General features: G+C 44.8%; 3 protein-coding genes across 6 annotated transcripts; all 3 read right to left on the bottom strand.

Moving 5' to 3' along the window:
- Positions 1-2,519: 2,519 nt before the first annotated feature.
- Positions 2,520-6,120, bottom strand: LOC111834062 (protein CDV3 homolog). 3 transcript variants are annotated; one of them, XM_023792957.2, is made up of 5 exons: positions 5,702-6,120; positions 4,666-4,742; positions 4,183-4,316; positions 3,935-4,097; positions 2,520-3,419 (listed from the first exon to the last, which is right to left on the bottom strand). In XM_023792957.2, exons 1-5 carry the CDS (start codon positions 5,885-5,887, stop codon positions 3,389-3,391), a joined length of 591 nt encoding a protein of 196 aa, XP_023648725.1. In that variant the 5' UTR covers positions 5,888-6,120; the 3' UTR covers positions 2,520-3,388. The 3 variants fall into 3 exon arrangements, with proteins under 3 accessions (XP_023648725.1, XP_023648724.1, XP_023648726.1); XM_023792956.2 differs by having other exon boundaries at positions 5,693-6,116; XM_023792958.2 differs by lacking the exon at positions 2,520-3,419 and having other exon boundaries at positions 3,931-4,097; positions 5,693-6,117.
- Positions 6,121-7,370: 1,250 nt separating this feature from the next.
- On the bottom strand, positions 7,371-10,385 carry bfsp2 (beaded filament structural protein 2, phakinin). The gene is made up of 8 exons (XM_023793002.2): positions 9,966-10,385; positions 9,685-9,767; positions 9,410-9,566; positions 9,103-9,264; positions 8,660-8,788; positions 8,245-8,480; positions 7,799-7,881; positions 7,371-7,575 (listed from the first exon to the last, which is right to left on the bottom strand). The coding sequence occupies exons 1-8, from the start codon at positions 10,383-10,385 to the stop codon at positions 7,535-7,537; spliced, it is 1,311 nt and encodes a 436-aa protein (XP_023648770.1). The 3' UTR covers positions 7,371-7,534.
- Positions 10,386-12,101: 1,716 nt separating this feature from the next.
- LOC111834084 (uncharacterized) lies at positions 12,102-26,985 on the bottom strand. Of its 2 annotated transcripts, XM_023793003.2 has the most exons (6): positions 24,797-24,980; positions 19,709-19,792; positions 15,252-15,941; positions 14,843-14,997; positions 13,558-13,706; positions 12,102-12,891 (listed from the first exon to the last, which is right to left on the bottom strand). In XM_023793003.2, the coding sequence occupies exons 1-5, from the start codon at positions 24,837-24,839 to the stop codon at positions 13,596-13,598; spliced, it is 1,083 nt and encodes a 360-aa protein (XP_023648771.1). In that variant the 5' UTR covers positions 24,840-24,980; the 3' UTR covers positions 12,102-12,891; positions 13,558-13,595. The 2 variants fall into 2 exon arrangements, with proteins under 2 accessions (XP_023648771.1, XP_023648773.1); XM_023793005.2 differs by lacking the exon at positions 24,797-24,980 and adding an exon at positions 25,769-26,985 and having other exon boundaries at positions 12,102-13,706.
- Between the last annotated feature and the right edge of the window lie 798 nt (positions 26,986-27,783).

Genomic DNA, 27,783 nt, shown 5'->3' with positions numbered 1-27,783 from the left:
TCAGTATATGCTTTTAAAGTCATCCTAACCTCCATGCTCAATATATGTTACCATCCATACTTTATGTAAATTGGTGTAACTTGAAGACACTGTCAGCTTGTTAAAACAGCCTTTTACCAACTAGGAAAGGTCCACAGCCAGGACCCCACTGACTACCCCAACCGTGTGGGATGAAAATGCAGCGAGCACTCCCCATGAACGAGAGCTGCAGGTAATCTGATGGTAGCTCTTGAGGGGGCTGACGTTGGGGCAGGCAGTCTCCCCATGGTCTCACTCGTGTCGTATGCAGGGACAGTGGACTCAGGCGACCACCGAGCAGACCCACAGGGGGAGAGCTACTCCTCCCCCCTCTAAGAAGAGGCCGCGGCCCTGTTCCGGATGCTTCTCTGTCATAGGAAACCCACCCGTGACACGTCTGGGCTGATAGAGTGAGTTTTGAGCCCTTCAATTAAAAATGATGTGCTCTGCCTGCCTCAAAGTGACGCCAGAGCAGATAATTCGGTGTGAATGGTGAGGCTTCTTTTCACTGTGCACAGTGTTACACAATAATAAAGCACACAACACATGAAAGACATGCACATTAAACAACGACATTTTCTGAGAACTAAGGTATTTTTACTATGATTGATAGGATTATAAGAGTTTTATAGTTGAATCAGATGCCAAGTACGCTGATGTGATGAAATGTCTTCACCAGGTTGTCAAGTGGCAAACAGGATGAGAGGAAGGTCGGAAAGGCCACAGTGGATTAGCACCGAATATCTTTAACGTTTTTAAACTGGCCTTTTTTAGGTTGCTTGTTTTCCCTGACTTGTTTAATCATTCTTACGTTGTCCAAGTCAGTGTTTCTCAAACCAGTCCTTGGGGACCCCCAGACGGTCCATGTTTTTGCTCTAAAAATGTCTGTCAGGGAGCTGGGAGGGAGCAGAAACGTAGGTCCCCTCGGACTGTGTTGAGAAACACTGGCCCAGGTCATTTCAGTCATTAGTATTTCAGTTTGACTGGAATCCCCTACATGTTATCTACCTATGCCATAGAAAAATAAAGCAATTTATGGAACTTCTGCATGGATGCGTTATTCCTCCCCCCCAGATGCCTCCCAAAACCACGTTTGCTCTTCCCTCATGTCGGGCTCAAAACACGGCGATTTAGCTCCAAGCCTGAGTGCAGTGATCTCTAGGATGACGCCTAGTCACCACAATCAAATGAAAGCCTCTGGAAATGCAACTGCCTGAAGATCACTCCTTATAAGAATAACAACAATAACCTGACTTTGCAGTAGGAGGCTGTCATTTGTGGAGGGAGTGTTAATAACCAGTCATTCCCACCGTGAGCTGCGTCATGGTGGGAATGACTGGCTATTTGGGTGGCTCGTAGTGTGACCCCAGTGCTTATTTACCAGATCGGGCACCATGTGCAGAAGACATGAGACCCGCTATGTATGATCCAGTAATGTGGGGCATCACAGCGTAGCCCTGTCGCCACTCAGTATCGCCTGCATAGCAGCCAGGCTCAGCATCTTTCATTGTTCAGCATCCACACTTTTCTTTGGAAAGGAGCACGGGATCCAAATTAATCTAAATGAGAAAAGCAAAATAAAGAAAAACACAGCGAGACTTGACAAGCAAACCAGAACTGAAACGGTGTCACTTTTTCACAGCAGGTTCCAAAAACCAGTCGAGGTGAAGGGTGTTGAAACCTAGCGTCCTTCTGGGAATGACTAAGAGAATTTCCTGTGCTGGGTCTTCAGCTAATGTCAGAAGCCATACAACCTGCAGTTCAGACTGGGTGATCCCTCTGAAGCTAAGCAGATTTGGGCCTGGTCATTAGTTGGATGGGAAACCAACTATGAAAGCTGGGTTGCTGCTGGACAAGGTATTGATGTGGCCAACAGGTTAGCCCATCCTGTGATCTGTGTGGATCCCAATTCCCCAGTGCAGTGATGGGACACTATACTGTAAAAATAGTGCTGTCCTTCAGATGAAATGTAAAACCAAAGTCCTGACTGTCTGAGATCATAAAGGATCCCTGAGTATTCTTTAAAAGAGTAGGGGTGGTACCCTGATGTGCTGACTAAAATTGGTCACTGTGGTCCTTTCAAACCTGGTCTCCTAATCATCCCCTATAGCTAATTGGCAACTTCCCCACCTTAGCTACTGTGTGGTGAGAGTAGTGCAGAATGGCTACCATTGCATCATCCAGGTGGGTGCTACACAGTGGTGGTGGCTGACATGGTTTCCAATTGCTTCTGTGAAGTGCTATATGTAATGTAACACTCATCCATAATGGCAGCTTAATGACATGGTCGTGTTAACCAAAGGTAGGCAATAGTGAGGCAGTTCTACCTCAACACAACCACACACAGCAGCCCAGGTGATTAACAGTATGCTATTTCTAACAGAAATCTGGTGTTTCTGGGTCAAACTACAAAAAAAACAAAACACTGACATTACACTGGATGACTTCCAAGAGTACTGCTATATAAAATGGATGTTCTTATGTTCTTTAAAAAAGAGAAATGAAGATTCCAAGACTGTTTATTGAACATTTCCACCAGACCTTCACAAGTCGTTCATGACAAACTGTCTCTAGTTAGTTAGCAGAAGCACCAAAAACCAAATTGATCTTGGCATTAGAACCATGGCAGGCTCCCTTCCCAAGGCGTCCAATAGTGAGGCTGGCACATGTAATGTGTGAGGGGTTCCGCTTTAATACCCACTGAAGGGAAAAAGTCAGGTTCCACCCCCCAGCATGAAATCAGACAGTGCCGTCTGACCTCAGGTTCCAGCAAAGGAGAAGTGCATTTCATAAGAGGTACTAGGGCCATTTGAGTGCAGCTTCGGGGGGGATGGGGGGATGGGGAGCTATACGAGGTGGTTGTGACAGCCAACATGCCATATGTCCAGCCCCAAATACCCCATGAAACCATGCTGTAGTGTGAGCAAAGACGACACAGTAACAGGGAAGCAAAGGCTCATATTTTAAGACACTGTCCGTGAGACGAGAAGACTTCAAAGGTAGGATAAAACTTATGCTAGCCATCAAATTCTTCAACAATTTTAAGAAAATAAAAAAAACAAAACGACAGCTGTTGTCTTGGGTTCCGGGTAACACTCTCGATTATGCTGAGCCACGGCTGGATCCGAGAGCAGGCCGCTGTCCGTAGCACAAACGGCGCATGGCACTGTGGGTCTTCCAGTAAGGCCACTTTTAGGAGTCAATTTCCACAAAGCAGACTATAACCTCCTTTCACTAGTGTCCTTCTCAGGTGGGAAAGGTGTTCCTCTGGTTGATAAACTAGAGCAGCAAGTGAGTCCTCCTGCAACAGGGATTCCCGGGACGCAGAATCCAGACTGTGGAGGCCCGGAAGGAGGGCCAACCCTGCACCTCAGATATCCACCTTGGCCTTCAGACATGTCCTGCGATAATTCAGGCAAACAAATGCTCCACTTCTGCTCACAACAGATCAGCACAAAATATGAACATCATCACTTATAATCCCTCCTAGCATGGCCCCCAGGATCACCTTAAGGGAGGGCTTCTCGTGGGCTAGATCAGGTCTAGTCTTGGGTCTGCCTTGTTTTTGTGGAAATGGCAGGGCAAAGTTAGGTGGGGGGTGGGGGAGGGGGCATTCTTTGGAGCTTACTTGCCCCCAGAATGGCATACTGGTTATCTAGCTATCACTGCTGCAAGGGGACTCCGCCTACATCTTCCCCAACCTGGTTCATGAGTTTAACTACCTCAAATGTCTTCTCAATCTCTCGGTCTCCAAAAGAACCAAAACTAGCCCACTGGAGCTCACCCAAAGCAGCTGTATTTTAACAGCAATGTATAATGAGGCCTTTTTGGTTTTCTAGTCTTAACACACCTTTATATCTATGAAATCGATTGAACGGACCACACACTGCAAATGCAGCCTCCCTTCTTCACTTACTTGCGGGTTTCCGTGTGCTTAGCTGTCGACAGCAGTGAGGGAAACTGAGCATCGTTGAAAATCTCAGGGGGCCCCTGAACGGTCCCCCGCTTTGGGCCAGTCTGTCGGGCCCCTGGAGGCCTGTAGACGCCTCCTGGCTTTTGCTCGACGACTTCCACTTCCTCTGCAGAGGCAGACCAAGGCAAATCAGCGGCGACCCACGGAGACTCCTATCACCCAGACAGTGTGGCTCCAGCCTCCCCACTCACCCACGGGCGCGGCCACCACAGGGGCAGCACTAGACTTGTTCCAGGGCCCCGAAATCCTCTCCCCACGATACACATGGACTTGCCCATCCTCCCCCAGCTCATCCTTCTCATACGCCTCCTCCTCCTTCTCATCACTAATGGAAAGCAGAAGTTAGGGAAACAAGGGGCACACATTCATTTTCACAACACTTATAGCCTGCAAAGCATGAAAAGCAATGGGGGTGTCAGTCTGCTTGTAACCATTTTCTTTTTTCCCCAGATAACAGCAGCATGCATGAACATGGCAGGTCATTTAAAAAAAATAAATTAAAAAATCAGTCTGAACATTATATTCTTTAACTTTAAAAACAATACCATCATGCTTCACCTGAACTGCTGTATATGAATTAATACTAAAATCAGAGGCTTAAATCTGAAGTCGATGTGCCGGTGCCTCTCAGGGAGACCCCGGACCATGATGGGTCTCTGCGTACTGAGCCTCACCTCAGCTGCAGGGCCTGCACCCGAAGCCCACTGTAATCCACCGCCTTCGGCTCAAAGTCCTTCCACTTCTCATCCTCCTAGAATAAAGCAAGAGAACGCCAGCTGTCAGTGGGGTTGATGTGCGGCTCTGCGGTTTAGGGCACCGTGCACACGATCGGAAGGTCAACGGTTCAGATCCCGTGGTCGGCAGGGCGATTTCACCATCGGGCTTTTGGAGCAAGACAACCCCAATGGCTCCAGGGACACAGGCAGGCCCAGCTTTCTGAGAAAAATATCTGCTCAATAAATGTAACTGTCTAGGATTCTCAAATGCAACATAAATACCAGATAAGAGCTTTATCAAATATTCCCTGTTTTTTTCCTGGCAGTGAACGTACCCAGACACAGAACACCAAAAAGTAGAATTTCCACTCACACCCATTCTCCTAGTGGCCTCTTTCCTGAAATGTGTATCCAAAGCCAGAAAGCAACCATCTTAGTGTGTAAATAAGACATTCAGGGTGGCTAGCAGTGCATCACTGGGTGTCCAAACATGGAACTGCCTCCCAGTCACACCAAACAAACACAGCAAGCAGGATAACCAAGCAATGCCCAGTAAAACATCCACCTGGGACAGGGTGGACTTCAGCAACTGATTATAGGCTGACAGAAGAACGGTAATGTGATGCAGATCTCTTGGTCATAAGTCTACACCCAAACCTGGAAATTTGCCAGTTTAAATCGTATCGCTGGCCAAATACCATGCATTTATGTGTGACACTCGTATGGGATATGTGCACATTAAAATAAATCCATGGATTTTTGATTTTGCAAATGGCGAATGAAGTCTCAGCTCCCAGGAGATAATGGCACACAGCTGACCCCATCAGGGAATCCCCAGCGCCACCCTGCGAGACTGAAAAGACCCTTGACATCGGTCGAAACACCCCGGGCTAGCTCCTGGAAGCCGGTCCAGCTAACAGGACCCGCGGCAATGCATGAAATTAGCGAGAAAGCTGCCGCATTTCGAGCAGTGACTTCGGCGCACCTTCTCCACCTGGGCGTCCTGGCTCTCGTTTTTCGTCGCCTTCTCCTTTTCTTTCTTGTCCTTTCTCAGACCAACCGACCCGGGCGCAGATACCGACTCTCTGCCTTTGCATTTTTCTTTTCTCTTCTTTTTATCGCGCTTTGCAAAAAAGTCGTCCAGACTCCTCTCCGCTCCAGTGGGGGCAACCTCCGCCATTTTTTCGTCAAAATACCCGAGCTAAACTTCAGGCAACTGACTGTTTCAGAAGAGTAGTAATGCTTCGTTAATGCTCTTCCAGGAGGTAAAATCTTCTTGCAGACACTAAAACAATCAGGATTTTCTGAGCCGATACCACTTCAACGACGAAACACGGCTGCCAGCAATGTGGCCCCACCGGAAGTGATACCCTGCACTTGCTGGAAGCTGACCCTATGCTTGACAAGTCTTACTACCAATCATTTTGTAGCAGGGTAGTTCGTTAACCTATTAACTAGCCTTAAATATTTAGAAACACGCCTCCTGTTCCTTCATTGCAGGACTGTCAAATCTCCCGGGAGATCCGCCTCGATACTTGATGCTGTAGGTTGGTGAAGTCGGTTTAGATATCAGCAGCAGTTCTCGTCTGTGTATTAAACGTCCCCTTGCGCTGCATCCTTTAAGGATTTGCTTCGATACGGATCTCTTTTATAACTCCTTCACTGGAAGCACAGTTTTTTTAATTGTTCCTGCACTTTTTGTTTTATAATTAACAGACCCTTTGTAGGATTATTATGGTTTTGTATGGTTTTATGATTCTTTCTATACGTTTTATTTTCCTCCTGCAGTTGAATGGAAATCAATTTAAGCTATATCTCTATTCCATTTGAATTAATGTCTTATTCGTATATATTTTTAATTTGTGTTGTGTCTGCTGACTAATCTGAAAAACTAATCTGTAGTGTGTCATATATCTCAATCACAGCTCCTTGCCTTGTCCGTAGCCCATTACAATGTTTAACTGCCCAAGCTTCTTTAGTCGTGTCACTTTATTATGAAGGATGTCTATCCCTGAGGTTTCAAAATGTCTCATTTGTCACTAAAGTTATAGACAAATAGCAAATGGGAAGTTTTATATTGTGTTTCTTACAGTATTAGAGGCCTTAATTGTTGATCAGAGACTGACATATGTTTGGCATCCATACCAAATGAGTTTGAAAATGAATTAAAATATTTCCGCTATATAAATTCAGTCTGATGACTGATGACTTTTGTTCAAAATTCAGTATTATGTATTTGGCTAGTATGACAAACAAGCAGGGTGGTGTGGTGGTGCCGTGGTTAGCACAGCTGTCTCACAGCAAGTAGGTCCTGGCTTTGGTCCCGGGTTGTTTCTGTGTGGAGTTTAAATGCTCTCCCCGTTTTCACTGGGGGCTCCAGTTTCCTCCCACGGTCCAAAAGCATGCAGGATTGGTGAGTCTAAATTGGCCCTGTGGTGTGTTGGCAACTGCCCAGGGTTGGTTCCCGCCTACACGCATTGTTCCTGGGATAGGCTCCAGTCCCCCCACGACCCCAGTTGGGATTAAGTGGTTTCAGAAAATGGATGGATGGACAAACGAGCATGAATTTCATGTCAAGTAAACAACAGTCTGAGAAAGGGCAGTGTTTTATTAAACTGCAAGGAAATTAAGTAACTCCAATAAAAACACTAGAGGAGAGCAACAGCTGGCTTTTGAGTGGCACAGGGCATAGGGCTTAGAGCTTAGGCATTAGGGCATAGGAATTAGGCTTAGAGTTTAGGCGTTAGGGCTTAGGGTTATTGCATGTGTGTGATAAGCAGGTCATTCTCAGCTCGATGTGAAGCACAGTGTCACTTCATCCCACCCATCAGCTCTCCTCCTGTGAATGGCTGGCAGCATCAGAAGCCCCTGAAAAATACGGTCTCCATATTCTGTATAATGACTCACTTATTTCTGCAACATATTTCACATTCATGACATATTATTTCAGACTTTTGTGTCTTGGTCAATATACTAAGAAAGTCTGGCATCCTATATATATAGTTGCAGTTGCTCTTGGGATTATTTATTTTTCACATACTGACTGAGACTAGCCAAAAGTCTATATAGGCCATATTTGGGTAATGTTTACCTGCAGCCTGCAGAAGAATCTGAGGCTCTGGGGCTGGAGTGGAGGCTTCCTGCATTTCAGAGTCTTCTGAGGCACCAGAAAGCCTGAGGACAAAGCAAAGCGTTCATTGGGCCTTCATAGACTCCTGATTATTCATCATATATTTGAGCAAAATGGCAGCTGATCATTAGTTATATATGTGTTTGTCTATAAGATAGGATGGTTCCCAGTCAAGACTACAATGTTCTTTATAAATGGGATTATATGCTGTTTCAGCTTTACTATATAGTGTATAAAATCTTTAGTTAAAAAGAAATTACGCTACAACAAGTTTTGTCCCTTCGATTAAATATCACCTGAAATCCCTTTTTGCTGATACAGCACAACACATTCCAGGATTCATTCTGACAGACAGACTTATGCAATCATCCAGGGAACCTCCTCAGCCACAGCAGCTCATTCCTTACATTTTGGGATGGTAGCGGCACTCTTCCCCATCCAGGATACCGTGGTAAGTCCCCATTTCTAATTCCAGTCGCATTTTGTTGCTCTGCAATGTCTCGTAGTCGCGTCTCTGCTGCTCGATGTCATGGTGGACATCAGCCAGCTCTGCTTCCAGCTTGCTGATCACTGACCTGAGGTTCTGCAGCTCAATGCCATGCCAAAGCTTGGCATCACTCAAGGAATTCTCCAGGCCTCGCTTCTGTGGGAAAAGTGCATAAACGGACTGAAGACTGTTACTTAAGCAGGAAGCGTTGTGTGGATGTAGATATAAGATATAGATGCAGGGGGCGCATTAGAGTTCGTAGCGCCCTAGTAGGAAAACGTGGATAGGACTGGATCAATATTGTTGTTCCTGAATGAGGTGCATGCAATGGTTACCAGTGCCCTCAGTGACTCTGTTTGAGCTTGCAGGCTCTGCATCTTGCAGCTGGCATTGTTGCACTCAGACTTCAGGCTCTCTAGCTGCTCCTCCTCTTGGCTCAATTGGCAGCTGAGCTTCTCAGCCTGCTGTTGGCACCAAAGAGACGGACGTGACAGGAGAGAGTAGCAGTAGGGATGTGTTGACATACAGCTAAAGGTCTCTCTAGTAACAAATGGGTCATCTGACATTAAACAACCAATGACATAAAACATGACTAGTCACATGAAGGTTCTCTGATATTTTACACATAAACGGTTGGTTTTTAAATTAAGAAGAACTTCTTGAGGTGGAGAAAATTCAGATAATGAGCTGGTACTGACCAGCCTGGTTACTACATACATACTACAGTGAGCCTATGATAGCTATTATCACTGTCACTTATCATCTGGGCTCTGTGTACTTTGTCTTGCAGGTAGGTGTCAGTCTCAGCCCGGTTCTTCTCAATGGCCTTCTCCCAATGGGAACGGATGTCTCCTAAGATCTCATCCAGAGACGTTTTGATGGGTTCCTCTGGCTCATCCACTTCACTGCCCATGAGCTGCTTGTACAACACTTTCACATCCTGCAGAAACATATAACAGAAACACTATTACACATTATTTTCTTTCCATTTTGTGGATTGTTTCTGATGACGGAGGTCCACATAAGTGTAGAAGAGTAAATGATAAGAGGTCATAAGGTGAATTGCAAAAAAAACAACCGTTCACCTCTTCATGGTTCCTGGCCAGGTTGCTCAGTTCCTCTTTCATGCTCTCAGTCTGAGCTTCCAGGTCCATCTTGGCCAGGTTGGCATCATCAATCACTTTGTACAAAGAGCTAATCTCCTCCTCCATCGCCTTGCGGAAGGGCTGCTCACGATCATATCTATGGAGAAGAAAGAGCTTCTTCAGTTATGTCATTGCTCTTGTCTTTTGTTCATTTTTTGAGACTGAGAGAAGGGCAGAAACATTCCATATAGGAGGGACCTTGGGGGTAAGCCCACCTGTCCTTGAAGTCTTCAGCACTGGCCTGCTTGTTCTCCGTTTCCAGCATGAGCCGCGCATTGTCGAGAATGGCCTCGGTCACCTAGAACATCCATGGATTATTCTGCCTTGTAACACAACCATAAAAGTAACCTGATCTCTTAAGCTATTCTTGTGCTCTTACAGTTTCGCATGAGTGGCTCATCAGAAGCGAGGTAGAATAGAAAGTCGGAGTTGGAGACCCGTGCTCTAGATGAAACTCATCACAAACACAGATCTTTCCTGCTGTTGGGATGCTCACCTGTCCGTAAATGTCCTCCCACTCACTCCGCAGTGAATCCCAGCTGCCGAGGCTGGACACCTTTCGGTCCAGGCAGTGTCGGATCTGCTCTTCCAGCTGTCGGTTGAGCTGCTCCAGGGCCCTCACCTTGTCCCGGTACTTCAGCAGGCAGCTGTTGAGGCTCTCAAAGGGCGGCTGTCGAGTTGCCCCTCCGGCTGGATGTAGCACGGGGATGGTGGAGCTACGCAGACCCTGTAGGGAGACACTACTGATGTACATTGCCCGCCGTGAGACCCGGGTACCTAGACCGCTACTTGCTCCTGCGGCAGGTGCCATGCCCACATAGACACCCCGAGGCACAGAGGTGCTGGCTAGGCTGCTCGTCCGCTCAGCTTGGGGTGGCTGGCCCAGGTAAGAAGACCGTCGTCTCGGCAGAGGCATTCTGGCATCAACGTGTGGAACAGGGCTGAATGTGTTTCACTGTTCTGATAAGCACAGCATCCCTTCCTGTGCTGCAGCGTAGCAAACTGTCATTTCACAGGGTAGTTTGGGGAAACACATTAACATTCATGAGATAAGCTACCTGATTGGCTGATGAACTCTGTCTATTCACTGGCCAATCAGGTAGCGCTTCTCTCATGAATATTAATGAAGCCTCCCAAACCACCCTGTAAAACGAAAATTCGCTGCAGCGTACGCTGTTAACACTCATGACCGGCCACTTTATTCTGGACCAGCCTTCTGGAAAGTGGGCCCTTTGTCCCATGCGATTGTACTTTACCACTATGATTGTCCCTGAACCATAGGGACCGCTGGCATTTTGTTAGGTGTGAGACAGCTGTTGGGAGAAGGGGGCAGGTTTCCAGCTGTATCAGCACTGTTTTCTGATCAGGAAATGACCATCCATTACAGGCTTTGGACTCACTCAGCAGCTCTGAACAAAGAGTGTTTGTGGAAAGTGTGCCAGCATGAGAATGGGGAGGGTGCATGTGCTCTGCGGATGAAGGAATGGGGCTTCGACCAGGTCTGCCTTCCACAATGCCTGCGCGGAAAACGCAAGCAGGTCATTATCAGGCAACAAGCACATGGGCTACACTAAACCCCATGGGCATCGTTCAGCTCCGTGGGCATCACGTCGATCCGTCGGCAGTCAAATCGTGGGCATCACGTTGAAATAATCGCATCAACAGGGGGCTCACTTCAAATTATATACAAATAGGTACTTAATTAAGCTTCAGGGGACAGGAATTTGTTTAGGAATCTTTTCCTGTGTCCAGAAGATGTCCACTTTAATGTGCTGTTGGGTGGGCTGCCCATCTGCATCCGGAAGGTTGCTGGTTCAAATCCCCTGGCCGGCAGAGAAAAAGTATCACTGTTGCAGGTTGCTAGTGATCATGTGTTCTGATCCCAAGCTTCGCTCTTGATTGTTAATGTGTCCCCTAAAAACGAACATGCAATACTTGAAGGAATCCTATGTATCTTCACCCATACTTGTACAAATGGCTTAACCACCAGATCTAATAAAAATCTACAGCAACAGAGACTCCCGAAGTCTAAGGATTGCAAATCAGATATTATGGTGTGAACACAAGAATGAAATAACCTGCTGAGAGACAGCTTAGCCTATTCCAAAGTGCATTATTCCCTAGATGAAGAGAAGCAATGATAACATTGAATTTCTTATCAAATATGACTCCTCATTGTGCGGGAGTATTTGAGTGAGTATCCCATGCAAATGGAGAGATGTCTAATTGGAAATGCAGACTGAGTGTGGTCCTGTACTCTGCCCAGGAAGCAGAATGGGTTAAAAGCAGAAACATTCAGCTTCACGTGACACAAACTGCTTCAGTGAAAAGAATCCACTCCCTTTCAGACAAAAATATTTACTAAGCAAATAACCTGAGCTACCCAAACTGCTGGAACTATCCTATGGTGTTTGAATGACTCATCACTATGACTAAAATGCGGATGAATCTGAAAGCTTTTGCTTTGAATCTCAAAGCTACACTGCTGTTTTTTGTTGAGATGCACTTTTTTAGAACAAAGATTGTTCCTGTTTAAAACCACAAGCGCCAAAACGAGAACTTGCTAATAAATACATACAATGGTGTTAACACACACACAGCTTCAGTTACAAATGAACAGCAACACACCTGACAATCTTATGTCGTTTATTGTTTGACCGTGAAAAACCACAGTGTGTACACTACAAAAGAAAAAGGCAGATAGATATAAGGTTAACATCCAACATTTATTCAGTTTGTTATATAAAAATAATAATTAGAATTTTAAAAATCTGCCTTCTTTCTATTCTATCAGTGTCTGAAACCTAAAACCACTTTTATTACATGATGGATAAGTGAGAAATCCTATGAAAAATAAAACATGTTAAAAGAAAAGAAGGTGTAAATAAAATTAATGGAGTAATTGTCTGTTATTCCTTGTTTTTTCCTGACTGCACACAACACAGTGAGCCTCAGTATATATACCTGTCCTCCATTAACTGGTATGTATTACCAATCAGAAACCAAGAAACCACAGGCCAATCAAAAATGGCGGTGTGCGCCCACGTGAGGCATCCACTGCTCTTATTGGCTGATTGCTTCTTTGTTAGGCATCCAGTTCTCTTACTGGCTGACTGCCTCTTTGTGAGGCCCATGTGAGGCATCCAGTGCTCTCATTGGCTAATTGCCTCTTTGTGAGGCCCATCTGAGGCATCCAGTGCTCTTATTGGCTGACTGCCTCTTTGTGAGTCAGTGTTAACCTCGCTTTCAGAAACAGTGCAGTGCAATAATAAGCATCATTTGCTCTTTTTGGTCTCAGTGTCTTGCAGGACAGAACAGGGTCAGGGTTGTCCAATCCAAATCAGAGCCATAGGTCACTTTCCGTCCTCCCTGTAGAAAAAAACCCTACTCCAGAAGAAACCTGCATCATCACATGCACCATACTAAACACACACACACACACACACACACACACACACACACACACACACACAGGATAAGGATGAGACAAAAGACATAGGAGCACATGTACATATAGAAGTATGCTAAAGACGTTAAGACGTTAAGGGTTCTGCCCTCTGATGTGCATCTGACTGGTGCCATTTATGAAAGCTACGCTCTACATATTCCTGTAGCAACATGTCTTCCAAGGAGCCTTCCCAAAGGGCGTCGCACTGGCCTCAGAAGTCAAAATTCACCCGGCGCTTTCGTTTCTACAGAACACAGCTAACGCTAGCACTGAGAAGCTGTTCTTCCTCTGCGGCTGGAGGCCACCTCAGCATCCCCAGTCTTCTAATGGATTTCAAGTTATCAGGCTTATTTTATCTTGGGTTACAGAATTGTATAGTCATATAATTATAATCTTATTATCCCTCTACAGCATATATGTTACACATTTAAGCTTCACCTTATAACAAAACAAAGAAAGGATACTTCTAAAAAAGACATATAAATGTATTTTACAATTAAGCTGTCATAGAAAAAGCACGTCAGAAACATACACAGGGCACCCTTATAGACTCATCCTCCTTTTTCACAATATGTGTGCAGGTTTGTACATATAACAGACGTTTATTACAGGTTATCACATATGCCAGTATTTTGAAAACCTTTGGAAAAACGGCGGCTTTTTCTATCTTGTTCGGTCTCACGATGTTGCTGTGTTCTGGTTGATGAACAGAGTCTCCTGGCAGAATGGGTTGACCAGCACCATGCCGTTGTCAATGTGTCCACTGGGGGGCGCACCAGCTCCCTGCTCCTGGAACACAAGGCAGGCTGTGTTCAATGACAAGACCTGGGAGGAACGACCTTGCTGCCTGGGTGTCTTTTACCTCATGAAACACAGCATGAGCAAAGCTATGAACAGGAAACCAGATCTGAATCATCAAGAACATCTGAATCATCATCATCATCATCAATAATAATAATAAATATAGTGTAGCGCCTGAGGTTAAGGCGACTGTATTATACCCCTTTTTACTTAAAGAATATTGCTGGGACTCGGGTAGCTCGGTCTGAGTGGCTCACCACACACCTTCTTTAATGAATCAACTTTTTCTTTTCAGAGAACCTGTCTAACAATATGCGGCTGCTGCCTTTTCGTTACAAAGCTACTCCCCCCCGGGGCAACTACCATCCACATTTGTTCCTACCTGTCACAATAAAATAAAAATAAAAATAATAATAATAATAATAATAATAATAATGAGAATGATAAGAAGAAAAATAATAAATTTAATCTTCTTATTATTATTATTATTATTATTTCCACTACTACAATTATTATTGTATCATTTATCATGGTTTTTCCAAATTATTAAAAGAACAGTATACCATCATCCTGTACAGGGTGTTCCTTTGCCTTGTGCCCCATACTTGCGGAGAACAGACGAGGATTTGTGTTTTTATTGTAGGAAGCACACGATGTAACAAACCAGCAGGTATCAGGGTCATATTTGCAGTACCACCTTCTTGCCAGCAGATGGAGACGCAACCTAGTGGCCACTGCCTCCCTAAAACTATTCCTGCTAAATAAGCGTATCATTTATCAAAAGGCACCCAGAATTTTTCACACAGCTTAAAGCCTGTTGATGGAATTATCAAAAAAATGCTGGGAAAGCAGCAGGAAGTATGAGAGACCGGAACACCTGCAACTAGAATGGACTGGATTCATTCAAATTATCTTTCTGAAAAAGGAAATAGTCGATACAATTAAAAATGAGCCCTAAACTATACCATGTGCAGCTTGTGTGGCGACACACCCAGAACAGACTCTTCAGACACTGCTGAATGCACCCCTGGCTTCTTTGTGTCCAGAGCCATCGTTTCAGAATAGTGATCTTATCAGCCTGCTCAGAAAAGGGTCTCCTGTCCTCCAGGGTCTGATCGCATTACCTGCACCGTCTCCAGGGGCTGCACCTCACGCGGCAGCTCCACTGCATGTCGGTTGAAGTAGTCCATGGTGATGGCATCGTTCCAGTAGCTCAGGTTGTTCTCCTGACTGGACGTCCGCTTCTTCCTCCTCATGCAGAGGATGGTCAGGAGCACGGCTATGGACAGGGATGGGGGGTGGGGGCGGCAGGGCTTATGTTTATGGCTGGAAGGGGAGAGCAAAGCATGTGCAGCTGACCATAGAGGTTAGCTGGCGTAAGCCTTATTTTTAGTGAGTGAGCTGGTACAATTGACCTTTGTAATAGTCATTGTTATTTGGGCAGTATGGCATTCAGCATTACAATTCAAGGAAGTAAACGTTTACTGAACATGGCATGGACCCTCGGCCCCCCCCCATGGCCGCAGTACTCACAGCAGGAGGAAGCTGGCACGGTGATGACCAGCACCAGCCATGCTATGTCGGCCTTGCTCAGGCAGAGCGTGCCCCGTGAGTGCGGCGGGTCATAACCCGGGCCAGTAGGTCCAGATTCAGGGACTGGAACCAGTCTGTTGAGGAAACTGGTGGCAACATAGGGGGCCACAGTGGTGGGGGAGTGCCTCCAGGGTGAGGCTACATTCGCACTGCCTTTGTCTGGGTGATGCATGGAACGGGGCGCCTCGCCGAGACTGGGAGACGCATCTGCAGCGCCGTGTGTCGTGATGTCATTTCCTGTCGCAGTGTGGCTGGGATTGCTGTTCACAATGGATGTGGTGGGGGGAGCTGACAGGGGAGCGTCCTGGAGGCTTAGGGAGGGTGGAGAGAATGCTGCTCCCTTGTTCCTTTCCAAACGAGGGGTAACGGCCACCTTCTGCGAGGTGACGACGTACGGCAGTGTGCTGTGAGCGGACTGAGAAGCGAGCGTTGGCGGCTTAGCGGCAGGGGAGCTGAGGGCCACTGTAGGCCGTACACTGCTCCGGCTCGCAGGTGGGTCCACGGGGGTGGATTTGGGAACACTCTGCAGGCCCACAGGGAGGACAGGATGCTGCGTGGAGGTCACAGCTGTGGATTCATGCAAGGGCTCCTGTTCTGAGGCCTCCGGTTTGGGCAGGATCACGAGAACACCTACGGATAAAGTGGACCGAACAGAGAAATCACAGCTGCTCGAGGGACTGCGCATTCGATCAACACAGCCATGTCACTATACTGTCTGATTATTGTGAGAGTATCTCTGACACTATACTGCCTGGTTATTGTGAGAGTAGCCCTGTCGCTATACTATCTGGTTATTGTAAGAGTAGCCCTGTCACTATACTGCCTGGTTATTGTGAGAGTAGCCCTGTCACTATACTGCCTGGTTATTGTGAGAGTAGCCCTGTCACTATACTGCCTGGTTATTGTGAGAGTAGCCCTGTCACTATACTGCCTGGTTATTGTGAGAGTAGCCCTGTCACTATACTGCCTGGTTATTGTGAGAGTAGCCCTGTCACTATACTGCCTGGTTATTGTGAGAGTAGCCCTGTCACTATACTGCCTGGTTATTGTGAGAGTAGCCCTGTCACTATACTGCCTGGTTATTGTGAGAGTAGCCCTGTCACTATACTGCCTGGTTATTGTGAGAGTAGCCCTGTCACTATACTGCCTGGTTATTGTGAGAGTAGCCCTGTCACTATACTGCCTGGTTATTGTGAGAGTAGCCCTGTCACTATACTGCCTGGTTATTGTGAGAGTAGCCCTGTCACTATACTGCCTGGTTATTGTGAGAGTAGCCCTGTCACTATACTGCCTGGTTATTGTGAGAGTAGCCCTGTCACTATACTGCCTGGTTATTGTGAGAGTAGCCCTGTCACTATACTGCCTGGTTATTGTAAGAGTAGCCCTGTCACTATACTGCCTGGTTATTGTGAGAGTAGCCCTGTCACTATACTGCCTGGTTATTGTGAGAGTAGCCCTGTCACTATACTGCCTGGTTATTGTGAGAGTAGCCCTGTCACTATACTGCCTGGTTATTGTGAGAGTAGCCCTGTCACTATACTGCCTGGTTATTGTGAGAGTAGCCCTGTCACTATACTGCCTGGTTATTGTGAGAGTACCCCCGTCACTAAACTGCTTGGTTATTGGAAGAGTATCTCTGTCACTATACTGCCTGGTTCTTATGAAAGCTCACCCACAAGGTATCAGAGAAAGATGAAAGACTGAGCCTCAAAACCATTCTGCTAAAGTAACAAACTGTGTGAGTGTTCAGTGACTCCCATAGAATTTAGTGATTAGACGTCGTTGTTGACACACTACACAACAACAAAATGTGTTCTCTGCATTTAACCCATATGTGACAATGTGACATAGCAAGGGACAGCTAATTGAGCACCCAGGGAGCAGTGCCTTGCTCAAAGTACCTCAGTGGTGTCTTTCTGGTCGGGGATTCAAACCTGCAATCTTTCAATTATAAGTACGCTTCCCTAACCATTAAGCCATCACTGCCCATATGCTATTACTAACCTGAAGGGATTTAGGCCAATCAAAAGAATTAACCTGGAGCTTTGTTGCCACATTATGGCCTACCATCTCTGACTGTTAAACCACAGTTCTTAAAAACTACAAAGCATTGCAGTTCCTCTGACAGGAATTAGCCATTATGTTAATACCTTACAACAGGGTTTCCCAACTCGCTCCTCAGGGACCCCCAGGCAGTCTAAGTTTTTGCTCTTCTACTGGGAGGGAGGAAAAATGTGGTCTGTCTGGGATTCCCCAAGGACCAGATTAGGAAACAATGGATTACATCATTCCATATGAGATTGAGGTGTGATGTGCTAGATATTTAGTCTTTTATTTGCACATTCTCATTGACACAATCATTGAATGATCTTCAAGTTTTGTTAACAGAACTAAAGCAAGTGGACACTGTTCTATATAATAATATATCAGACTGAAATGAAGATGGTAAGGCCTCACTGTTACAATGATGTGATATCCTGTAATACCAAAGGGTTTCTCTGAATTTTAAAAGAATATTTTCAGCATGACATATTACATGCTGTTAATATGATCTATAGGTCTGACACAGACAAACGTTTTCCCAGCATGCACTGCAGGCTACAGATAATCCATCACACTTACCTGCTTCAAGTCAGCAATGACAAATTCAAGCCTTCAATCTATCCTACCCAAGGTACAGTATACCAATAGCCAATATCTATACCAATATTTTTTCTCTGTGTCTGAATTCAGCTCTCCATTTAAATGGTATGTTCCATAATTCCATAATATCTTTTCACACCACAAACCAGTTTTAAGGTTAAAATGCATTTAGTAGCCGCACCTACATTCTCGTGTGACCCAGAAGCGAGCTGGACGCAGCTGTGGGAGAAATGACCCAAATAATATGAGATGTCTGCCCCCCTAATTCTGGCAGCGGGGCGTGCTGGGGACCACGCCTCTGAACATGCGCAGATGTAGTATCGCACTGCAAAGGTCTTCCTCTGTGTTTTTTTCCCAATGCCTACTGAGCAGCCATCAGAGGAATCAGCATGGATGCGCATGCCAAGACAAGCACCAGCTGGAATATCATTGTGTCGCTTCAGCATTTGGCCAGAAGGTGGCATAATGGCTAAGGCCAGACACCTATAACCAGAAAAAGCCCAGCATATTTGCTTGCTTGATGGCAGCTGTGAACAGGCCAATTCGATGAGGCACAGCACAGTCTGCCCCCCCCCCCCAAAGCACAGACAGTAAGTAGGCAGCTTGCTGCACTATGATGTCATTAATAATGTTTTGATGGCCTGATACTACCTATTCACTGAGTGTTTATTTTAGTTTATCTGTCATATGTATGTTAACACAGGGTAAACATTACAATGAAACGTGTTGGATGAGAGAAGAAACAAGAAAACAAGTCCCTCAGCATTGGAGAAGATAACAAAAAGAAATAAAATTAGAAATTAAGAAGTCATAAATAACGGAATGTACGCATATGTATACATGGGGGTGTAGTGCAAGCACTGGTATGGCACACTGGAGAAAATGGTGTGTCTAGGTACCAGTAATTCACATTAGAGAAAGTGACGTGCGACAGGTATAAGTATCAATAAATTGCACTGATGTCATGATGACTGATACCAATAAATTGCACTGATGTCATGATGACTGATACCATTAAATCGCACTGTTGTCATGATGACTAATATCAATAAATTGCAGTGTAACTGGCTGACAGAGTAGAGTAGGCCCTGCCAGGGTTTGGCTGAAGGCCTGGAGGACCAGAATGGGTTCAATCCCCAGGTGAGTCCAAAATGCAATTAATGCCACCTTCTCCGTATCGGCATCCGGAGCCTCTTGTGTTTATGCTCTCTGGATATAGACCTACTGCAACCAGACTTTGGAAATCCTGCCTGCCACATGCATCAGCGAGAGAGAGCACCCCACTGGCAAAACTACTGACCATAATGACCAAAGTAAATGAGCATTTATAGTGTGATTTTTATCCGAATGCTGACAATCACTGGCACCCTTTCTGTTAGAAACAGCAGATGCAGACAACGCATACAAACTCACCTGTTTTCTATGCAATACCTGCTGTCCCTGCGTCTTTAACAGAAGCCACACTCATTTATGCCAAATATGATCTGCAGTTGCCCTAAATCCATGCTGCTCATTAAGCTGACAGTGCAATGCTAATGAACTAATTAAGTTAATCCCATTCATTTTGCAAGTGCACAACAGGCAGGAAAATGCGCTGAGTCATAACGGCAGATAGCATGGAATCATTATCAGTGAGTCACACTGAACTATAAATCCCTGCAGAGTGTTGAGCCTGGGTGAGACGAGGGGGCATGTTCATGGCGTCATCTGTATCCTGGTGGGGAAGCACTGTGCCGGACAGTGTGGGGACTCACTCAGCAGCTGGCAGAGCAGCACCTGCAGTCTTCTCTTCATGGTATCATGTGGTCCAACTCTTCCCCCACTTTGCTCATGGTTCTCTGTGGGACAAGGACAGATAGCAGCTATATGACCATCCTTAGCCCATATATATGTATATGTATATGTATATGTATATGTATATCTATATATTCTTTGGAAACTAATTCTACATCATACACATCATGCCATGACATATTATTGGTGTTTGGACTTTTTGCAGACTAATCATTCTCAGACCCAAACTCTACTGAGCAGCGTAATGGAATAATCTGGATTGTTCCAGGCACACCCACCAACCCTGACCATGGGAACCAAGCCCTCTTTAACCAGTATTACACTGGGACTCTGCCCCGATTGGCCAAAGCATTTCAGACAGATATAGGTGCCCATTCATTCTCATGTTCACACATAGAAATCCAGGGGCGCATCACCCAAACCAAAAGGAACAGCACACCGCCTGCAAAGCTGCTGCTCCCCAGCCGCTGCTCCAAAAAAACACCAATATCTACCAAGTGATGAAAAAAATAAGTCCTGACCTAGCAGCTAAAATAGAAATAAGGGTCCATTCAACAATCAATCCAGCTTCCAACTGCTTAGTCAGGGTCACGGGGGCCTGGAACCCATCCCAGGCGGCACAGGCAATTAGGCATGGGTACAGGCTGGGCAGAATGCCCAGTTTGTAATTATATCTTTGTGGGGACTCTCCATTCATTTCTATGGAAAAATCCCAACCTGATGACCTTAACCCCTAACCGGCCCTAACCATAACCATAAGTAACCAAACAAAATACAAGACTTCTGGCATTCTTAGTTTTTTTATTGCAGTCACAGATATTTCTGGGGGCCTGAAAAACGGTCCCCACAATGTCAAAATAACAGGTTTTTATTACATTGTGGGAAACATTTGGTCTCCACAATGTAATATAAACAGAATACAAACACACACACACACACACACAGACTACTCCCAATTTAGCAACCAGATAAATGTAATAAATGTGTGAGGAAGATCTCTTCAGGGGTTACTTCGGTCCGTCCTCCAGTTAACTTAATTAACATAATCCAATATCCTGCATCATATTAATGATTCCAAAGGTAGGACTCCCTTCACTTATGACCATGGCACATGGAAACAACCCCCTTCCTAATTATATCCTAAATCCAATGAAATACCTAGATAATTGGGGTAGGTTCAAGGCACCACAGTGAAATTAATGAGGTCTATGTGTTTGATGTTTGTGTAGCTGGCTTAAGCTCCGCCTTTGCTTACTGTTTAAGGCAATAATCAAACCATTCTTCCATCCTTTCAGTAATTTAGTTGCTTGTTTCCATGGCTTGTACCCTGTGCTTCCCAGGATAGGCTACAGCCTAAATATGAACCTGTACTTCTTGTGATAGATTGCAGGCGACTATGACCCTGTGCTTCTCAGGAAAGGCTACAGGTTAACTATGTCCCTGTGCTTCCCAGGATAATCTACAGCCTAAATATGACCCTGTACTTCCTGGGATCGGCTACAGGCTAACTACTACCCTGTACTTCTCAGGAAAGGCTAACTGTGACCCTGTGCTTCTCGGTATATTTTACAGGCTAACTGTGACCCTGTGCTTCTCAATATATACAACAGGCTAACTGTGACCCTGCACTTTTCATGATAGGCTACAGGCTATTGTGTTTATATGAATGTTGCCCAATTCTCCCTCACAATGTGATGTTTTTCAAATAGCTACTCTATGACAAAGAGTGAGCCAAAGAGTGACTGAGGCTTCAGGAAGCCAAAGTAGTGAGAGGAAGTATGCTGCTGTTTTTCCAGCCTTTCTCTTTAGATGTTTTTTTCCTGAAATTTCCTGTACGCCGTTCTGTCCGTGGCAGGATAGCCGCCCTAAACTGAAACAGAACATTCAAACACACAAATTCTGTGCTATCAAGGATGTGAGACAGGGTTTTCCTTCTTGATGACATCCATGGTTTTAGTAAATCACAGTCCACTCACCTCTTTTCCCTCTCTAATGAGACCATCCCGCACCTCGACCATGTGTAGGGGGGGAAAAAACAGGACCAAGACCTATATTGCTAAATTTACTTGCTGACGTCTCTGGCGTCACCATGACAATAGCAGGATTGTATTACGGGGAGGAAGGATGTTTTACGGGGTTTTGTGAAGAATTTCCTGAACGGCTCTGGTGAGTTACAGCTGTGTGCAGGGTAGGCAGACCTTCCTGTGTGCTCGTGGTGCACACATAGCTGTAGAGCTGGATGGATAGCTTTTCATTGTCTCTACAGTAAGGTTGAAAAACATCAGATCTCATTTCAGATGACACTTTAGTTTTCAGGTTGCCAGTGTGATCCTGAGCAGAATCCAAACTTTTTAACTCAAAAGTCTCACCCTGTCCATCTTTGGGTGGCTACTATGAGAATCTCCTGACATTGAGTTTGTGGGAGCTCTTCGCATACAGAAACAGGATTGAATCCCCCAACCCCGCAGGTCTTAGACAGCAGGGCATCTCACTGCGCCACTATCAATCAGTCTTGGTCCAGGCCATCACAGGGCAAATGCACGCAACCATACTCTATGGAAAACTTAGAGACATGCATTAGCCTAACTGGACTGCAGATGGAAAGCAGAGTACCCAGAAGAAATTGGTGCAACTCGGGGAGAAATGAAAACTCGACCCACACAGAGCAGAATGGGAATTCGAATGCCCTACATGGGCGGTAAATGGTAACACTGTGCCACCATCAATAAATTCATAGATAAACCATCCCCATACAATCTGATTGCCAAGCATGATGCCCATATAGAGGGTCAGAGAAATTCGTAAGAAAGCATCACCCTACAGAATTCAGCACTACTTCACAGATCTGCTTGATCATACAGCCATGAATTGCACTTTACTCCCGTGTGATCCGTTTCAATCACATTTGATTATTTTGTAATCCTTTATGATATTTTAGGAAACATAAAAATTCACAGTTAGTGGTGACCATAAGATAATATCATAGACAGCTCAGGAACACAAACAATCAGTTTAACAGTGTCCCCTTTGTTGCCATGATATGGGATTAGGGCAGGGTTAGTAAAATGTTTTCTTTTTTTCTTCAGGTTTACCATCAGAGGATACGGAGCTCTGTGGCTGATTTTGACTTTTTAAATAAAAAACTTTCTGGCTAATAAAATGAAGGCTGGGCACATCAAGCACATACAGTACATGCCAAGCCTTTCATGCATTCATGCTTAGCGGAGACGTTGAGGTAGTCTCTTTCTCCTGGCCTTGCTGGCACTATTAATAGCACAAGGCTAAAAAATGGTGGCAGTGCCTGGCTAAGCACGGGAAGGAGGGGTTTGCTGGGGGGGGCTGTGTGCCAAAGCTGCTCAGGGCAGATAGATGGTTGGATTATTATTATTATTATTATTATTATATAAATATCTGAGCAACAAGAGGCCCTTGTCTAAGCCTGCAGTACTGATTAACATGAACACTAGGGCCGCTCGATTGTGGCAAAATAATAATCACGATTATTTTTGGTCAATAATCAGATAACGATTATTTACTAATTAACCCTAACCAATCTGTTTAAGTGGGCTTACTCGCTTTAGACCTATTGTTGTCTGATTATGTAAATAACTCTTTTTAATTATTTGTATTTATTGTTCGTCCTTTATGGACTATGTAAGGTGACCTTGGGTTTTAGAAAGGCGCAAACAAATAAAATGCACTATTATTATTATCATGTGCTAATTCAACTATTTTTTAAAATCTTGTTTTTTCAACAGTGGATTTCCTTTAATAATTCAACCAAGAAACACATAAAAAGGGGGCTGGAAAGGGGTGCACTGGATTTATAAGGTGAGACAAATAGGGAGCATCATTGTGCAATGAAATCTCGATTGTTTTGTTTTGATAATTGCAGGAAGCCAAAATCATGATTGGAATTAAAATCTGATTAATTGCCCAGTCCTAATAAGCACACCAGTAGAGAGTAGAAAATAATATGAAACGGCTTTTTAGCAATAGCTAGGCAGCTGAGATGTGTAATCTACCACCTCACTTGGTAGTACAACAGCAGCACCCTCTAGGGCAGCGAGCCAACAGCCTTATGTTGCGGGTCTAGTTCTGTCACTGCTGTGCTGCTGGCGTATTAATTCAACATTCATGATGAATACATTCACATACATATGATCCCACACTGAGAATCCCTAAAAAGAAAATTAAAATGGAGTAAGGTCACCTTACTGATGTCTTCTTAAGATGCAGAGAGCACATTAATTGCATGGACTCTGGATTAATCAGCAGACAGAACAAAGACCTCACAAAACAGGAGAAAGCACCCCGGGTCCCTTTGTGCTGGAATCAGTCATTGCATTGCAGCAAAAGTCAAACGAAATGCTAGTCCAGTCGCTCTACAGGGTGCCTTTTCCACAGCCTGGGGCCCAACGTGCCGTGAAGCACCTCAGCTGTGTGGCTCTGGAATGTGTGGAATTCCTCTATAAATACCTCCCTCATGCTTCACTGGCCCTGGATGCTCCGCTGACCAGATCATCAGTGCCAGCAGTGTCAGCCCACCCCCACCTGCTAATCCGTCCCGGAAGATCGCTAAGAGTGGCAAAACTGGGGGCCCTGGTTTGGGGCAACCCAGAAAAACAAAGACAATTTATAGTGAACGATTTGTCTGATCCAAATGTTGTTGGGCTCTAGAAGGACTCTATGGTACTTAGAAAGGAGCCATACAAGCGGATAAGGAATGTGCTTATTTTATAACCAGCATTTATAGAAAATATTAGAGAAAAAATATTTTCTAGCAAACAGGAAGTCAAATTTGAGACCCAAAAGTACTGTAAACTGAATAGCATGGCAACTCTCGATCCAGAAGTTTACAGAGTTCAGCTGAGCCCAACAAGTGAGCAGAAATGTGAAGGGTGTTCTGTTCAGTAAAGAAGTTTGACTCCAGCTACACTGAATCCTTTGTGTTCTGCTTAAGCAGGCTATGCTTCAGTCTGTCATTATAACGTTTTACATACTAAAACAATGCAGCTGCAGTACATGTAAACACACAATTTACTCACCTGAGGCTTTCTGGCATGTTTTAAAAAGGACTCCCCAGTACATCAAAGTCACTATTCACCTTAAGCTACTCAGTAACATTTGACCGCATCTATCTGCAACCTGTCCACTGTGTTTATTATTAAAATGCTAGTAAGGTAAGTCCTGTGTAAGTGTGTGGCTTGGCAGTTAAGTCGGTGTGCCTGTGATTAGAGTGTCACTGGTTTGAATCCCGTGCTCAGCACAGTAGTCACATCTGTACTGCCCCTTTAGGCAAGGACCTCAAACCCCCCCCCCAAAAAAAAAATGCTCCAGAGGTGCTGGATGGATGGCTGACCCTGTGCTCTGACCCCCAAATCTATGCCCAGCTTTATGTGTGTATACGTGTTTAAAAATGCGAAAAAGATAGGATATGCAAAAAATTAAAAAAAATACACACGCATTCCAATGGACTAGTACTCATGGAAAAAGCGGTCGTGTGAAGACGAATGAACTCAGGTTTTCAAAGAATACCTCAAGTTTGTGTTTAAAAGTTTGCAGATGTACGCAATGTTAATTAACCATTAAAGAAAATGTGTGTAAGCGAGCTGAGTATCATTACCACACCGAAACAATAAAATGACAGTGGTAATTTCCCTAGGTTGAAGGGGCTCGATCGAGCTGATGAATTAACCCAGTAAGATACTTCCGTTTGCACGATCAACACACACCGGAGCAAAAGCTACGTTTCTCTGATGTCAGTATAGCACGCTGTTGACTGTAATGCCATACCCACAAAATTTTCCGAAAAATAACTACAATAGCGACAAAACAAACGAATAATTCCGGATATTTTCTGTTCCTGATTTGGGCAAAAAACATCTGATTTGTACGCACTGGCTCCAGGGGAGATCAGCGCAGGCTGTGTATCGTATCAGTAATATCAGTGATGTTAAATCTTAAGCAGCACCAGAAGGGATTGCTCTGTAAGATCAGAAGGAGCGGAGCGGACTTACCATCCAGTGGACCTTGATTTAGCGGAGTCTGCGATCTCAGCTACCCCGAAGCACACGCCGCCCTATCGGTCCCACAACGTCCTGTGAGCTCGGACCAGACAGCGACCCGCTGCTGCGATTCGCAGAAGGACCTTCGCTCCCCCCACAGAGGCGCCTGTCAGATATAAACTGAAGCGCCGAAGCTGAAGGATGCGCTGGGAGGTCTGGAGGAGATGTCGTGGGACTGCTGAGCTGTGAGCAACCTACGTCCGTAGAATAACAATGAGGGTACAGCGCTGCAGCGTGGAGCACCTCCATCACCGGAGCCCATTAATAAGGGGAGCCGTTCAGCCCCGCCGGTCTCCACGTTCGGACCCATACAGGTGTAGGTTGGATGAAAAACCACTGTTTATGGTGGCTCAGTAGTGCATGGTTGCCATGGCAATATTCCTAAAAAAAATATCAACGAATTCACATTATAAGGGGATCTTCCTTAATAGCCTCATTCACGACGCTTGTAACAAAATTGAATCGATGGTTTCAGTCTAATTAGACTGCCAAATGACATCTATGTTACACTTCATCTGGGCAAAATAAACATCAATGTAAATGAGAACAATTTTAAAATGTCAAAAATTAAAGTGAAATTTCCAAAGGATGCTGCAAGGTGTACAAAATGATAGCACCCAGAGATATGATTTAGGCCAAGGACATCAGCCTCTCTTCTACTGTCCCTTGTCTCCATCAACATGAGGAGTACTGGCACTAACATTACCCTTGTGCCTGGGCAAATGGAAAGTAGCACAAACCAAAAGTCAAGGCCAGCTGCCACAGAATCGCTGGGCTAGCAGTAACAAGGCTACAGAGGTGGGAAAGCACAGTCATCTACTACCCAGCAGAGATGGTCAATCCTATTTACTGCTGTTAACTCCTCATTAACCTTGTTAAACCAATCAGTACTGACACTAGGTATTTTTTATCATATATACTATAACCAAAAAAATGTAAGAATACATGACTGAAAATCAAGGGGGAGACAGAGGGAGAACAGAAAGTCACGGCAGAGAGTGGTGAAGGGAAAGAAGGTACAATATAAGATTACTTTAAATATAAAGTTTAGGGACACATGCAAAGGTTTCATCAGCTGATTATGAGTCATCTCCTCTAACATACAGTCATGTGAAAAATTAGGACACCCCATTAAATGTTTAGTTCTTTATTAAGAAATATCAAAATATTACTATTAAATCTTCTTTCATCTAGAGAGAGTATTTGTGTGCACATACGCACACAAATACTCTCTCTTACCATTGGCCACGCTCCCCTTATCAGTTTTATAGTCAATGCAAATAAGGTGTTTCAGTACAAGTTCTGTCTGCAGAAAAGAAAAAAATAGTAATTTTAATGTTTCACTTTGCAATAGGCCTATAACTAACGTGAGATACAGCTCCCTCTTGTGGAAATGATAAATCGCTGCATGAGGATTGAAAGCAGTCTTTAAGTCTGGATAAATTAAGCTCTTTTGGGCTCAGGTATATATGTTTTATTAACCTGTAGTGAATTTGTTGATAATGTGCTTTGTAGTTAGTGGGTTTCTTTCAGACGCTTAGCTTGTCGTTGCTCTTGTGTTATATAAATGCGTCTTTTCGCACTCCGGTAACACGTCATGCGTGTGTAAGAATAAGTCCTAATAGGTTATGCTAATGCAGGGGTCACCAACTCCGGTCCTGGAGAGCTACTATCCAGTAAGTTTTCTATCCTACCTGGCTTCTGATGAGCTACACCTGCTCCTGGTATTTACCAGGATAGAAAACCTACTGGATAGTAGCTCTCCAGGACCGGAGTTGGAGACCCCTGTGCTAATGTGTGTAACTAAGTGATAACACCTTGTGTGTGGTGACTGATGGGTGGGGTGTCACGTGTGAATACTGCTTTGTGTCACATAGTGACCAGGAGCTGCATGCTGGCAGCTTATGGTGTCCTTCTTAAATAACATCTATTGCAATTTTTTTTCCTGTATGAACTGGCTATTTATT

The sequence above is a fragment of the Paramormyrops kingsleyae genome, chromosome 4 (genome assembly GCF_048594095.1).
Source record: "Paramormyrops kingsleyae isolate MSU_618 chromosome 4, PKINGS_0.4, whole genome shotgun sequence".
NCBI lineage: Eukaryota > Metazoa > Chordata > Actinopteri > Osteoglossiformes > Mormyridae > Paramormyrops > Paramormyrops kingsleyae.
This window is presented reverse-complemented; position numbering and strand designations above follow the sequence as displayed.